Here is a 14552-nt window from a genome sequence, read left to right as displayed (position 1 = left end):
AAAAAAAAAAAAAAAAAAAAAAAAAAAAAAAAAAAAAAATCATTTAAGTAAATCAATTATGGAGCATTTTAGTAAGTCAAACATGGGGAAAAATAGGATTGATTCCTTACGTCAACACCATTTGATCACACTTGTGCCTTGTAGGAGGAACAGACAACAACAAGGAGGCACAGAGAATGAATTGACAAACATCTGAGTTCAGAAGTCGAATAAGAGCTGGGATTCACACTGAGGTCTCTGAACTACAAATCCCACATTCTCTCCAACTCAAGGAAGTATGGGTGCCCGAGCCAGGCCAGCTCTTCAAACTCCCTCTTCCAAACCACTAGCTCATAGAAGCAAACCAAACTAGAAAAACATCTATTTATTTGACATACAACAAAATTACATAATTGATTGCATAAAACCACATAACCACTGTGTATTGTATTAACGCTCTGGGAAATCTGAACAGAGTGAGTGGCCAGGGGCGTAACCACCCCAATCACACTGCCAGAGACAAAAGTCATCTCTTTTTTCCTTCTCCTCTGCATACTCTCTCCACTCTACGCCACTGTGGTCTGATGCTGGTAGAAACCCCAGTGCCAAAAGGGGATCCAGCAGAAGCTAGAACACAGGGAGTCAAGGGGGCAGCCTAGAACAAAAGCCAGAGGTAGAATGCCACGGGAGGCACATGGCAGAGGCCACAGTGGCTCTCAGAGGGGCAAGTGCCCCAGTGGGAGAGGGAGGCAGGAAGAAGTGAAGGCAAATAAGGGTTCTCATAGGAGAAGCTTCTAGGGGCTTGCAGGGAAACAGGCCACCATAACATCAGCAACAAAACCTGTTCCAGCTTCCTTAGGCAGAGCAATCTCATTTTGGTAGCAATAACATCAAGCATAAATCTAGGTCCCCTGGGAGTGTTCTTTTAGGGTAGGATTAAAGGGAGGAGTGAAAGTGGTCACAGTTAAGAGTTATTTATAAGCTGGGGTTAGCTGGTACGTGCTTTTAAAAAAAATAAGGCAGTGGATTCACTGGAAAGCATGTAGGCTACAGGGTGCTGCACTCGTTGTCACTGCTTTGCTTGCCACGCCACCACCGCCAGCACTTACTGAATGCTCACCACCTACTGTTCTAATCATTTACAATATGAACTTACTTATAGCTTTGGCACAACCTGAGAGAAACGCCATTTTGCTACGAACATTAAAAAAGTTGAGGAACAGAAAAATTCAGTAACCCATCTACAGTTACGTCACTGGTAAGAATTCAAGCGGGGCTCATAACCACTACATCGTGTCCCCTGACTTCTGAAATTACTGCTGTTAACCTGATGCTCAAATTTCTAGAGTTATATGAATATGAAGAGCAAACGGTCTCCTTATGGATTAAGCGCACGGCAGCTGGTGGTTCACAGCTCTGTTCTGGTGTATTCCCTAGGCTGCCATCTGGGTCAGAGCACAGTTATCGCTTGTGTGACGGATGCTCCCAAGTTCCGTAACAGGCACAAACCCACACGTACTGTCGTCAGGCTGCATCCCCACGCCAGTACTACTGAGCAGGAATTTCCATTTCATTAGCTGAAAGCTAAAACCAGGGAACTGAACTTGTCAGTTCTCACACTCAAAAATATGAAGATGTATGAGGAAACCAAATTTCAGAAAGTGATTGTCCCTGTGTTTAGGACTGGTAAATTACAGACTGACATTCAAATCTAGGTACTGATTTCAAGTTCAAAGTGCAAATGTGGCCCCCTATGAGTTATTATCTTCCACAGAATTACTGAGTATAATCGAATTATGAAGAAAGGTCAACCTAGAGAAACTTAGAAGTTCTTCACCTGACTTCTTTTTATAATGAAAAACAAGTAATTTTTATATTTGATCACAGTCTTTTAAAAGAATAAAACAATGTGATGTAATTCTCACTTATTATTTTCCAAGATAATAATGTAAAGACATCTACGCACAGCACTGTGGTAAAGATCAATCTTTCTGGCTTAAAACCAGAACATAACATTGTTAAAACAGTCCACATACAGAAGTTAAAACTTTTCTCCATAAATTCCTTAATAAAGAAAATAAATTCAATTTCATCAAAAAAAGACTGTATTCGTGCACTGTGCAGACTCCTGAGCAAACATGCATGACTGTTCAGGAGCTCATGACTCAACACCGTGACAGAGAAGTAAAAGAAGATGTAATACAAAGCAGAGAAAGCACCCCAAATCAAGATTAAAACAAAGGCTTACAGATGTGGAGAAGGACGAAAGAAGTTCTGCAACTAGGAGCTGGGAATCACAGTAGCTTACTCACCTGTCTCACGTTAGAACGGTTTCTACCTAGTCTGCTCTGTCTCTGCTTTATCTGCTCCACGTGTTATTAATGACGTCAGCAAGTTAATACTCCTAAATACCTTTCCTTTGTTCCTTCCCTTCAGGAAGAAGTGGAATCTGGGCTTGACTCGTATAAATTTATAAGTACAACTTTTCTAAATGACAAGGCAGATGGGAGAACTACTAGGTTGAAGAAAATCTAACAAAGTATTCGGAGGAGGAGACAGGACAGCAGCAGAACTACTATTCGGGAAGCAGGACAAGGGAAAGCCCAAGGGAGCAGGAACCTGGAAAAGTGTCAAATGTGAGGGATTTTGGTTCAACCCTGAATTGAGACTTAATTCTGTGTGCCATGAGAAACAAATAAAGGCTAGAATAAAACTAATAGAAAAACAAAGTATCTCAAAGATTAAACATCAGTCCTTTAGTACCAGGGCAACTTAGAACAAGAAAACAATGTTTCACTATAATTGTTCAATTTCTGCATTAAGTTTATTTTTTTTTTCAATATATGAAGTTTATTGTCAAATTGGTTTCCATACAACACCCAGTGCTCATCCCAAAATCTGCATAAAGTTTAATGTATATTTCAAAAAGCAGTGGCAGTTGGAAGCAGTGGGGATACATTTAGTTTCTGTTAAATTCATTTTAGTAATTTCAACAGCACAGATGTAGACAAATATTGCATCAGCTTATATTACCAAGGCTATTAGAAAATTAAAAAATAAGAAATTATTCAATACTTCAGCATTCTCTTAGTCTGTGGCTAGTTATGTTCCAACAATGTGGAAAGACCAAATGAAGAATTAGGAAAAAAAACTCACTGCAGTAACACAAAAATATCTTCAAAGCAGGAATACAGAAAAGCAATAATGAATACTGGTGTTTAGATCACAAAGTCACATGTTTAAGGTTAATGGATGTGTTTCCTGTCTTTTTTACTCTAGCACAGAAAGTTCTCCAGCAGCTGGCATCAAACTATGTTTTCACCTTTATCTTCTAAGTTAACCTATACTTCTTGGGCTCCCAAGAGTCCTTTTTTTCATACTTACTGCCATGGCTTTCCACTATTCTCTCACATATAAATTCAAACCATCCGGTGAGGTCAAATTTCATTTCATCTCCTTAAAGAAGTCTTTTTTAACCATTATGGATAGTAAGAACCAGCAACCATCTGCATTCCTGTATTTACTGCCTATACAGTTTCTTGGGAACATGGGCTCATTCCGTATTCTACTGTATGGTCCCCAAAGTGCCACGTATCTAATAAGCCTTTAGAAGTAAAATGCAAACCCGGGTGCCTGGGTGGCTCAGTTGGTTAAGTGTCCAACTTTGTTTGGCTCAGGTCATGATCTCGCAGTTTGTGGGTTCAAACCCTGTGTCGGGCTCTGTGCTGACAGCTCAGAGCCTGGAGCTTGCTTTGGATTCTGTGTCTCCCTCTCTCTCTCTCTGCTCCTCCCCAACTTGCGCATGCACGCAAAAAAAAAAAAAAAACAACAACAACAACCCAGAAAGAAAGTAAAATGCAAACTAAAGAGAAGGAAATATAACACAAATAGCAACTATAACCTGATCTGTTTACTTACAATATTAAAAAAATATTCAAATAAAGCAAAAGAGAAAATCTTCACTTACCCCATTTAGGCTGCCCAAATCTTTCACCAAATGTTCATCTGTAGAAGTGTCATAATTGATTACAGCATGTTGCTTATCCACACTACGGGACTGAAAGGAAGTTTTCTGAGTTAGTAAATACAAGAAAATACTAGAATAGCAAACACAAAGTTTTTTGGCTAGATACTTCATATTAATAGGATAACAGATAAGTATCAGGAAATATCAAAGTAAAAGTGGATTAAATGAGATTTAAACTGTGTTACTACTATATAACACAAATTTGGCATCACTCCCCAAAGAAGAAAGCTGCCAAAATTTGAAGATGTTCTTCGGATGTCCATGCACATGCGCTCACGCTCCAGAGCTTAGCGACTTGTCTGTAGATAGAAGCACCTGAAAGATGAACTGTATAAAGGCCTGTGGAAACTTTTATTGAAAGAAATATCAATCCAGTCACAGGAAGAAACAGTCTGAGAACCACAAAGAATCTGAACTCAGTAACACTGAGGGCTACTCTGTGAACCTTGGTATATAAAAAGCAAAGGAAGTATCCCACATGGGAAGAGACAGGACTTCCAGTTCCCAGTCCAACATGTCAAGAGCCTGGAGTCATCAGTCCCATCCTTACAAGAGAAAAGATGCACAAACTGAAAATCAAAAATAGTCTTTATTTTATCAGAGAATTGAGGTCATATGGCCAACTGCCACCCTGACAACTAGAGAGACAGGTGAAATCAGAGAATCACAGCTTCCTGAACACAGAAACCATGGCTGTAGCCAGCAGGGCAAGAAAACTTAAGGGTAAGATGTGTAATTGCTAGAGATGTGAATGCGAACTAGCTTGCAGACAAAAGCTCCCAGGGACACAGCACTGGGGGCCATCACTGCCATGGGTTCATGAGCTTTACCCTGGGAGCCCCACAAGGGTGTCAGGGTGAAGACTGGAGAAACTCTTCTTGTGTTCCCCTCAGTATGAGAGTGAAATACACCCAGAGCATTCTGTCACCAAGCGCCTGTCCTCCAGGAAGACTACTTTACCAGTGCTCAACCAACGTGGCTTTTACCAGCGCCTAACTGACATGGGAGAACAGGAATCCCGAACTCCAGTCTCCTCTAGCCTTCCTGTCTCACCTCAGGAAGAGATGAGATGCACTTGTGGAGGTCATGACCTCACTGAAAGACTGAGAACTAATCACAGCATTATGGAACGCTTCCTTTCCCTCCAAATGCTACCATCACATCCACAGGGGTTTACACATGCACACAGTAAGAGATTACAATGGAAAAAATGGCTAAATTCAGATTATTGAACAAAAAGGGTCTCCAAGGACACTCAAAAAACCACAGGAGAGACAGAAACAAGGACACCAGAGGAAACGTTAACTTCTGATACTTTCAGCTACAGCCAACAGCAACCACGGCCTAACTCCCAGCCACACCCACAAAATGAGGAGAGGGTCAGCAGCTAATAAAATAACAATACAGACGTAAATCCTAGTTGAAATTGTCCTATCCAAAAAAGTATCACCAAAATTAAAAGTCCTTGCCTCAATTAGCTTAAATCCCATATTGAAAAGTTCTGGTTTTCCTTCTAAGTACGTTAGAAAGAAACAGTATGCGACCTAAAATAATCTTCCAACAAAACCTAAACATTCATCACACGTACATTTTCATTCTTAAAAGTTTTAAAAGTTGGGTTTTGGTTTGGTTTTCTCTGAAACCTCAGTTTCTCTAGGACAAACTGCAAACCCCAGACTCAAGAGCGACTTTGGGCAGAGCAGTATTAATGCCACTTCTCTACAACTTACCTGAAAACCAATTATTGTGTCAACTTATAACTGTAACCAATACAAAACATCTGCATTAATCTAAAAGTTACTTAAACTTTTAGTTTTTACTGTTGTGTTTTAAATCGTTGCTCTGTTTAATGAAGTCCTAAATTCAGTTATTAGGGTAACAAAAAGAAATGTGGCACCATTAGGAAAATAATTCCTCCATATTGCGGATTTACCAAGTTGAATTAGTCTAACGATAAAAATCACATGCTGTAAGGCAACTGAGATTTCAGGTATATGTAGGCTCTTAATAAATATGAATGAAACATCCATCATAAATAATCTCTGTGAGGAAGAAAATAGTAGGAGCTCAAGTCTTAGCATGGTGTACTGAAATTCATGGGGGGAAATTTAAATGAGAGCAGAGAAAAGAAAAATCATACAGGGAAGGGAAGTTACGGTTAGATATGGAAAACAAGCCAAATGGCTGCGCATGGAGCCAGGGAGTCGTCACAGCTTTGGAGGGAAGTGGTCAACACGGACCAGAGAGAAGGAGAACAAAATGGTTTAAGGAGGAGATAAGGAGAGGCCACTTGACTAAGTCAACAACTTGCCAGAAACCTGGAAATCTTGAATCTGATATACATCTTGCCCTCAAAATGTTTATGGGGGTTGGTAAGTGCAAGAATGCCTCCTACACAACATAGAGCCAACTTAAGACATAAGAAAACGACAGAGTGCACTGAGTTGAGACACCAACTTTGGAGTTGGGGGGTGAAGGAGTGAGGATGTTATGTGGGATCAGAAAAAGCAACTTAGTAAATAGGGTAGTAACTCTTTGAGAAGATTGGTCTTACAAACTTAAGGCTAGAGTTATCATAAAACAGAACAAGTCATTCCCATTTGTGTAACTCTTTAAAAAGTAACAGCCAAGGAAAGAAAGCAAAACAAAACATTCCTGTTTTTGGTTATCCACTGTCTTCAAGGTGCCAGTGTGTTTCAGTACCCATCAAAGAAATTCAGCAAAAAGCCAAGATTATAGAGAATACATCTAAGTGAGTGGTCAAGAAAAACTGAAGGAATAAGAAAGGTTTGCTTTTTACATCTAACCACTTAAGTATTAATTAACCCATTTTCATTTCCAGATAATCATATTCTCATTTTCTCTAGATTAAACTAGCCAGGAGAAGGTGTGTTACAACTTAATTTTCACAACCCATTTGGCTATCTCAATGGAAATCCAATAGTATCTCAGAAGCATATAATTTAAATCCTAACAAAGACTGTAACTTCATCGAGTTTCTGATTCTAACGGGAAAGTCTTAGCTGATCAGGCATAAACTGCAAAGATTGTCAATTTTTACCAGTTCTGTTATTCTTGTCACTTTAAGCCTCCAATAAGAATGCAAGCCTCCTTATCACAAGCAAACAAATTTTTTCTGCAGCTTTGTAGGGGAACTAATATTAATTACACTTACTACGGTGATCGCTTCTCACTATATACATATGATTATTGCAGTTCACTTTAAACTAATAATGTTGTAACTCAATTACACCTCAGTAAAAAAAAACAAAAATCAAGACCCTCTAGTCACTATCTCCTTATAGGTAATATCCAGAAGAGTGTGCCTCCTCCCTCTTGATTTTCACTGTCTAGAAAGACTCTCTTCCCAAGGCTTTGCATTGCTGCTGAGAATCCGCCTTACCGGAAACTCTTCATTCTCAAGCTCTCACAGATATTTACCTCCTACTTCCTTCCTTTAACTGAAATCTGGTTTTCCCCCTGAGAACACTATTTCTACAGCATTCCTTTAAAGTGGATGCTGTCCTCCCAAATCCACCATTCTGCTGAATTCAGAGACACAGAATGAATTCACAGTTTACACTGTGGCTTTTGGCCATAACTTTCCCCCTGAAGGGGAAAAGCCCTTTCCTTTTTTGAAGTTCTTGTTATGCACCTATAAATATAAATACAAGTATATATACATACTATATATTTCCATACACACACACACACACACACACACACACACACACACACACCCTTCCTAGGTTGCTGCAATCATCTGTGGTCACTCTTTGTTTTGAGTAAACTGTACCCCCAAAGTGGGGCTTGAACTCTATGACCCCAAGATCGAGAGTCACATGAAGCCCTCATTCTCACTTTCTGACTGAAGTTTGGGAGTTACGGTTCAGTCTTTCTCTTTGTACAAACTCCTACTTCATCGTGACTGATTTTCAACATCTATGTAGACAACCCATATAAAAATCTGGCCTTCTTGACTTCCACAACCAAACTCCATACCCTATCCTGGCATACTGCTCCCATTGCTTAGACCTTCTACAAAACTGATTCTATCTCTGGAATCTAAACTGCAGTATTTTTCTCTAGGACTACATTCCTCTATTCTTCCAGTTCCCTCACTTATTTACAATAATTGACAAGTATGCTACCTCAGTTCTCTGACTGCAGCAGGACATCTAATACTCCGACCCTTCCTTTTCTCCCACGCAACCACCCGTCACCCCGACTTTACCTCCCTTTCTGTAATACAGCTCCCCCTGGATTCCGCTACCTCTTCATGCTCAAAACTCTACTAAACCTCTACCTTCTGCCCAGACTACTCTGGCTCTGATTCACATATTTATTTCCTGCTTTCTACTGAATATCTCAATCTGGATGTCCCTTCAGAACCTCAAACTCATTATCTTATTCCCCAAAAGTGCATCTTCTGTACCTCTATTATATTCATTTCTATGCCAAAAACAATAGATCTGAAACTCTTTTTCTCCCCGTCCCTCATTATATAACTAGAAAGCACATCCTAACTTCCCGCTAGCACTCTGTTGCCTTTTCATTTCAAAGAATTCTCTCTTCTCTTGAACTTTGCCTTACTTTCTAGATTATTATCACCTCCTAAGTGCTTCCACCGATTCCAAGCTCCAGTTCCTTAGCAGTAATGAATGTAGAGTGATAGTTTAAAGAGCAGGTGCTGGAGTCCAAAAGAACAGGTCACAACATCTGGCAGCTGTGTGACCTTGGTAAAATGACTAATCTTTGTTGAGTCATCTATAAAGAAGATAGACTAATCTCACAGGTTTGTTTGTAAGGTTTCAAAGACATAACAGGGAGACATTTAAAAAGGCAGTATTTCCCTGTGCAAAACCTCCTAAGTGTACTTGCTGGTTAAGGTGAAACATATAAGCTTTAATTCAGCACATGCCCTCCAAGGTCTGGTCTCTTTTAACTTCCAAATGTTTGCCTTCATATTCTATACATAAATTATAAGGAACTATTTTAATTACCTAAACAGACACTGAACATGGTCATGCTGTCTTTAATACCATGGACTCCATCATACTCTAAACCTTCCAGAAACCATTTATTCATCTTTTAAGATTCAGCTCAAGCCATTTCCTCCATGAGTTCTTTCCACACTTCTCATCTTATGTCCTTGCAGGTAGGGACTGATTAATCTGTCTTTTGTGCATCCCACATCAACATTCTATGTCGTAACGTCTATATTTGTTTACATGCACATCTCCTTCTACTAGATAATAAGCCCTCAAGGACAGGGAGACCCTGCCTGGGATATGCACTGATCCCTTGGAAGCCAGCATAGGGCCTAGTGCATTGTAGGTGCTCAGGAAAGGTTTATTAGAAAGAAAATACATGCTGTTTAGCCAATCTCACTTCATAAAGAATGAAGGTAGAAAAATTTTCTTAGAGATTAAAATATCAAAAGTACTGAACTTACAAAGATCAGACCAAATTTTAAGAAACCTACAAACTGGGTAGCTTTAAACAACAGAACCAAAGCAGTCACAACAAAATTCTGGCCCCCAGACAAGATAATTATAAAACCAGGAAATTTTGGAAAATAAGAGTATAAAAATGAAGTAATAATATGGTTTCATTTGTTTAAGAAATATTTCCTTTTCTGCAAAAACAAAACAAAACAAAATAAAAAACAAACAACAAAAAGCCTGTTATCAAATCAACTAAAAACACAAAAACACAATTCCAGGTCAGGCACAATAAAAAGCAAATCTCTACCTAAAAGCTAACATGAAGTGGCACCAATGACCACCTAATATGTGTCACATATGCTTTGGATATGAAATGGTTACTTTTTAACATTATTATTACTTCTTGTATTATTTATTTTTCCTATTAAAACATTTAAGAAAAACACAGACATACATGGACACACAGACTAAAAAAACCTGAAGAGAAAAAGAAAGATGGCCATGCATGGTGTGTCATCACTGTTTTAAAGTATTTTTTAAAGACACTGTGGCTGTATCAGACAAAGGGCTAGTATCCAAAATCTATGAAGAACTCACCAAACTCCGCACCCGAAAAACAAATAATCCAGTGAACAAATGGGCAGAAGACATGACTAGACACTTCTCTAAAGAAGACATCCGGATGGCCAACAGGCACATGAAAAGATGCTCAACGTCACTCCTCATCAGGGAAATACAACTCAAAACCACACTCAGATACCACCTCATGCCAGTCAGAGTGGCTAAAATGAACAAATCAGGAGACTATAGATGCTGGCGAGGATGTGGAGAAACGGGAACCCTCTTGCACTGTTGGTGGGAATGCAAACTGGTGCAGCCACTCTGGAAAACAGTGTGGAGGTTCCTCAGAAAATTAAAAATAGACCTACCCTATGACCCAGCAATAGCACTGCTAGGAATTTACCCAAGGGATACAGGAGTGCTGATGCATAGGGGCAATTGTACCCCAATGTTTATAGCAGCACTCTCAACAATAGCCAAATTATGGAAAGAGCCTAAATGTCCATCAACTGACGAATGGATAAAGAAATTGTGGTTTATATACACAATGGAGTACTACGTGGCAATGAGAAAGAACGAAATATGGCCCTTTTAGCAACGTGGATGGAAGTGGAGAGTGTGATGCTAAGTGAAGTAAGTCATACAGAGAAAGACAGATACTGTATGTTTTCACTCTTAGGTGGATCCTGAGAAACTTAACAGAAGACCATGGGGGAGGGGAAGGGGGAAAAAAAAGTTAGAGAGAGGGAAGGAGGCAAACCATAAGAGACTCTTAAAAACTGAGAACAAACTGAGGGTTGATGGGGGGTGGGGGTGAGGGGAAAGTGGGTGATGGGCATTGAGGAGGACACCTGTTGGTATGAGCACTGGGTGTTGTATGGAAACCAATTTGACAATAAATTTCATATTAAAAAAATCACATTTTATTTTTATGCTTCTTTCTCTGAAGCAGTCCCTTTTAATTATGTGACAGTAAATTTCATATCCAACAATCAAATACAGTTTTGCTGTTTCATCAAAAAAAAAAAAAAAAAAAGGCACTGTGACTGAAAGACCCTTTAAAAACCCAACTGCATTTTTACAATCAGAATAATAAATAGTGATTTATCCTTTGCTATGTGCTCCAAAAGACATATTTTGAAAATATGTTACCTATGATCTTTAAAACATACCATTACCCTCCTGGAAACTGTTCTTACACCAGTGTGAAAGTTAAAACATTAAAATAGTAACTCAAATGTAATTTTGCTATTTCAGTTAGTATGATGGTATTTCTCAAAACAGAGCAAAATTTAATCATTTGGTGCAATTAAAAATTTTATGAAGATGGGGCACCTGGGTGGCTCAGTCGGTTAAGCGTCCAACTTTGACTCAGGTCATGATCTCAGAGTTTGTGAATTCGAGCCCAGCGTCAAGATCTGTGCTGACAGCTCAGAGCCTGAAGCCTGCGTCAGATTCTGTGTCTCCCCCTCTCTCTGCCCCTCCCCCGCTCACACTCTGTCTCTCTCAAAAATAAACATTAAAAGAAAAATTAAAAAATTTTTATGACGGTAAAATTAGAATTTAGGTAACAAACTTTTTAAAATGCAACTTTATTTGTACTTAGAAGTATACCATATGTTGCAAGAAGTGTTTGAACATGTTTACTAGAAGAATTAAGTTATTAAGTCCTTTTTAGGTTACACACACACACACACACACACGCACGCAGTAGCTGCTAAGTGGTGGAAGAGAAAGGTCATTTGATTTTCGAGCCAAAATGATAAAGGTTCTAACACCAGCTTCCATGACTTAATGGTTGTATGATACTGGCCCAGTGACCAACTCTTTCCAAATCTTGATTTTACCATCTGTAAAAATGGGGATGACTGTATCTTTTAGAAAACTGTTGAGAGCAACATCTAAAAATCACATAAATGAACAATGAGAAATAGAAAGTACTATTTAAATAGAATGTACTGTTAATAGTGATATTCATGTGTTGCTCCAAAGCATAATTTTTATCTAATAAATTATACTTTATGGGTTTTCATCCATGGCTATGCAAGATTCATCTTGCATAATATGTCTTACGAAAGAGCACAATCATCTGTCTACAGCCAGAGACAGGCAGAGCAAGTCTGCATAATTTGCTGGAAGCTTCCAAGCTAAGTGAGAAAACTCATCCAGAATCTTTTGTGTAATTACCTACTCTTCAGTATCCAGGCACATTTTCTTCTGGATGATCATATTCTTTAGAGTACTTTTTTTGGAATGAGATGAAGTAACAAAAAATATAAAACTCAAAAATCTTTATTTTTTGTCATAAAATAACAAAAAAAAATTAATTATAATCAAACAGATCATTTAACCTTATAGATCATTTATTTCTCTTCTGCACTGGGTTTAAGCCATATTATCATCAAAGTATTTTTTTTAATGCCAGCAAATCTAGTTGTAGTTGAAATCTTTACATGTAAGAAATTACTTAAAATTATTCAGAGGCAGAGATTCTAAAATTTAACAAGTGATTTCCTGTACATTAAAAATGGAGGGCTTAAAACCATAAATGCAGACTTAGGTCGACCAAATTTTTAAAGAACTCTTATTTATTCATTAAAAAGCAATCAAATATTAGCTATTTGCACTACTAACAATTTTAATTACCACACTGACTGACCTAACCAATGCAGAACCATTTAAGCTATGTCAGGCCTTTAAAAGGAAAACATAATTTCATCAATTCTACAGCACTAATCTTTTAAAACAAATATATTTTGCATGTATAAATGCAAAATTCTTCACTTTTCTACCACTATAGTCCATTTTTCAGAAATGACATAAAAGATTTTAAGTATCATTTTACTCCTATACTAGGAAAGATTAAATTAACATTAAATCAGTTAAAAACTAAATACAATTTGCAAATATTTGTTCTTACTTCCACGTATGTCTTTCAGTGCTAGGAAGAGGACTATTAATATGTAGCATTGATTCAGACTAGCAAATGACCAGCATGCCAATCTCTTCCTGGATCTCTTTCAGAGAATACACAGAGTCGAGAACAGCGCTAAAACCAGTGTGCTACTATCAGATAAAGGGCAGAAGTTATCTTTAGGGGTGGAGACTGAGAACGGTTCAAAACTGTTTCTTTGCCCTGCCTGATCATGGAGATCTCTCATCTCTTTTACATTCTATTTAAAAAATAAAGCATAAACAAAAACAGTCACAAATAGGATAGATGTCCATATCACATTTATAAATTTAAATAAAAATGTTCTTTAAATTTTTGACTTTATAATACTGTGATATTGGTTCTACTCATTAAAATAATACTGATTTTTGTTTTAAATTTGTTATAAAGGCAGTATGAATCAAATGTATCAATTCAAAGATATTTTAAAATTCTATTGCCATCGATTTCCTTTTTTCATTATGGTGATATATATATATATAAATTTATATATATATAAAGCATAATATTTGCCATCTTAACCATTTGTAAGTGTACAATTCAGTGGCATTAATTAAATTCACAATGTTATGCACCACTATCTATTTCCAAAAAATTTTTATCACCTCAAACAGAAACTCCTAAGAACTCCCTAATCTTCTTTCCCCCAGCCACTGGTAGCTTCTAACTCATCCTATGTCTGTAAATTTGCCTATTCTAGCTATTTTCAAAGAAATGATCATGTAGTGTTTGCCCTTTGTGTCTGGCTTATTTCACTTAGCATAAGATTTTCAAGGTTCATTTATGTTACAGCATATATGAGAACTTCATTCCTTGTTACAGATGAATAATCCAGTGGATGTATACACTGCATTTCATCCATTCATTTGTGCCTGGACACTTGGGTTGTTTTCACCTTTTCGCTACTGTAAATAATGTACGTATAATTCATACAAGTATCTGTTTGAAACCTTGCTTTAAAAAAAAAAAAAAAGCTTATTTCTAGAGAGCGCACGCTTGCATGAGAGAAGGAGGGGCAGAGACCGTGGGAGAGAAAGAATCCCAAGCAGGTGCCACATTCAGCATGGAGCCTGAACACTGGGCTCGATCTCAGGACCCATAAGGTCATGACCTGAGCTGAAATCAAGAGTTGGACACTTAACCAACTGAGCCACCCAGGAGCCCAGAGACCTTGCTTTCAATTACTGTGGGTATATATATAAAAGTAGAACTGCTGGTCACATGGAAATTTTATGTTCAGCTTTTTGAGGAAGCACTACTTTCTGCAGCACTGACACCATTTTACATTCCCACCAGCGACATATAAGAATTTCAATTTCTCTGCATCTTCACCAACATTTTCCTTTTTTTAAAAAATTTATTTATTTTGAGGGGACAGAGAGAGACAGACAGACAGTGGGGGGAAGGGCAAAGAGAGAGGGGGGGAAAGAGAATCTTATGCAAGATCCACCCCCAGCTCAGAGCCTGATGCAGGGCTTGAACCCACAAACCGTGAGATCATGACCTGAACTGAAATCAAGAGCTGGACGCTCAACAGACTGAGCCGCCCGAGGTGCCCATTTTCCTCTTGTAACAAAATTATAGC

The 14552-nt window shown here is 38.2% G+C and overlaps 1 protein-coding gene and 1 long non-coding RNA gene across 15 annotated transcripts in view; one reads left to right on the top strand and one right to left on the bottom strand.

The window, feature by feature from the left end:
* CEP170 (centrosomal protein 170) overlaps nucleotides 1–14552 on the bottom strand; it is a 124630-nt gene that overhangs the window by 71456 nt on the left and 38622 nt on the right. For all 14 annotated transcript variants that reach the window (XM_049633833.1, XM_049633822.1, XM_049633826.1 and 11 more), the window contains exon 3: nucleotides 3947–4036. In XM_049633833.1, the coding sequence (XP_049489790.1) occupies nucleotides 3947–4036 (90 nt within the window). The remainder of the gene's footprint in view (nucleotides 1–3946; nucleotides 4037–14552) is intronic.
* Nucleotides 1–14552, top strand: part of LOC125925092 (uncharacterized) — a 187511-nt gene that overhangs the window by 169814 nt on the left and 3145 nt on the right. The gene's annotated exons all lie outside the window — the stretch shown is intronic.

Source organism: Panthera uncia, chromosome F1, assembly GCF_023721935.1.
Source record: "Panthera uncia isolate 11264 chromosome F1, Puncia_PCG_1.0, whole genome shotgun sequence".
In the NCBI taxonomy this organism is placed as follows: domain Eukaryota; kingdom Metazoa; phylum Chordata; class Mammalia; order Carnivora; family Felidae; genus Panthera; species Panthera uncia.
This window is presented reverse-complemented; position numbering and strand designations above follow the sequence as displayed.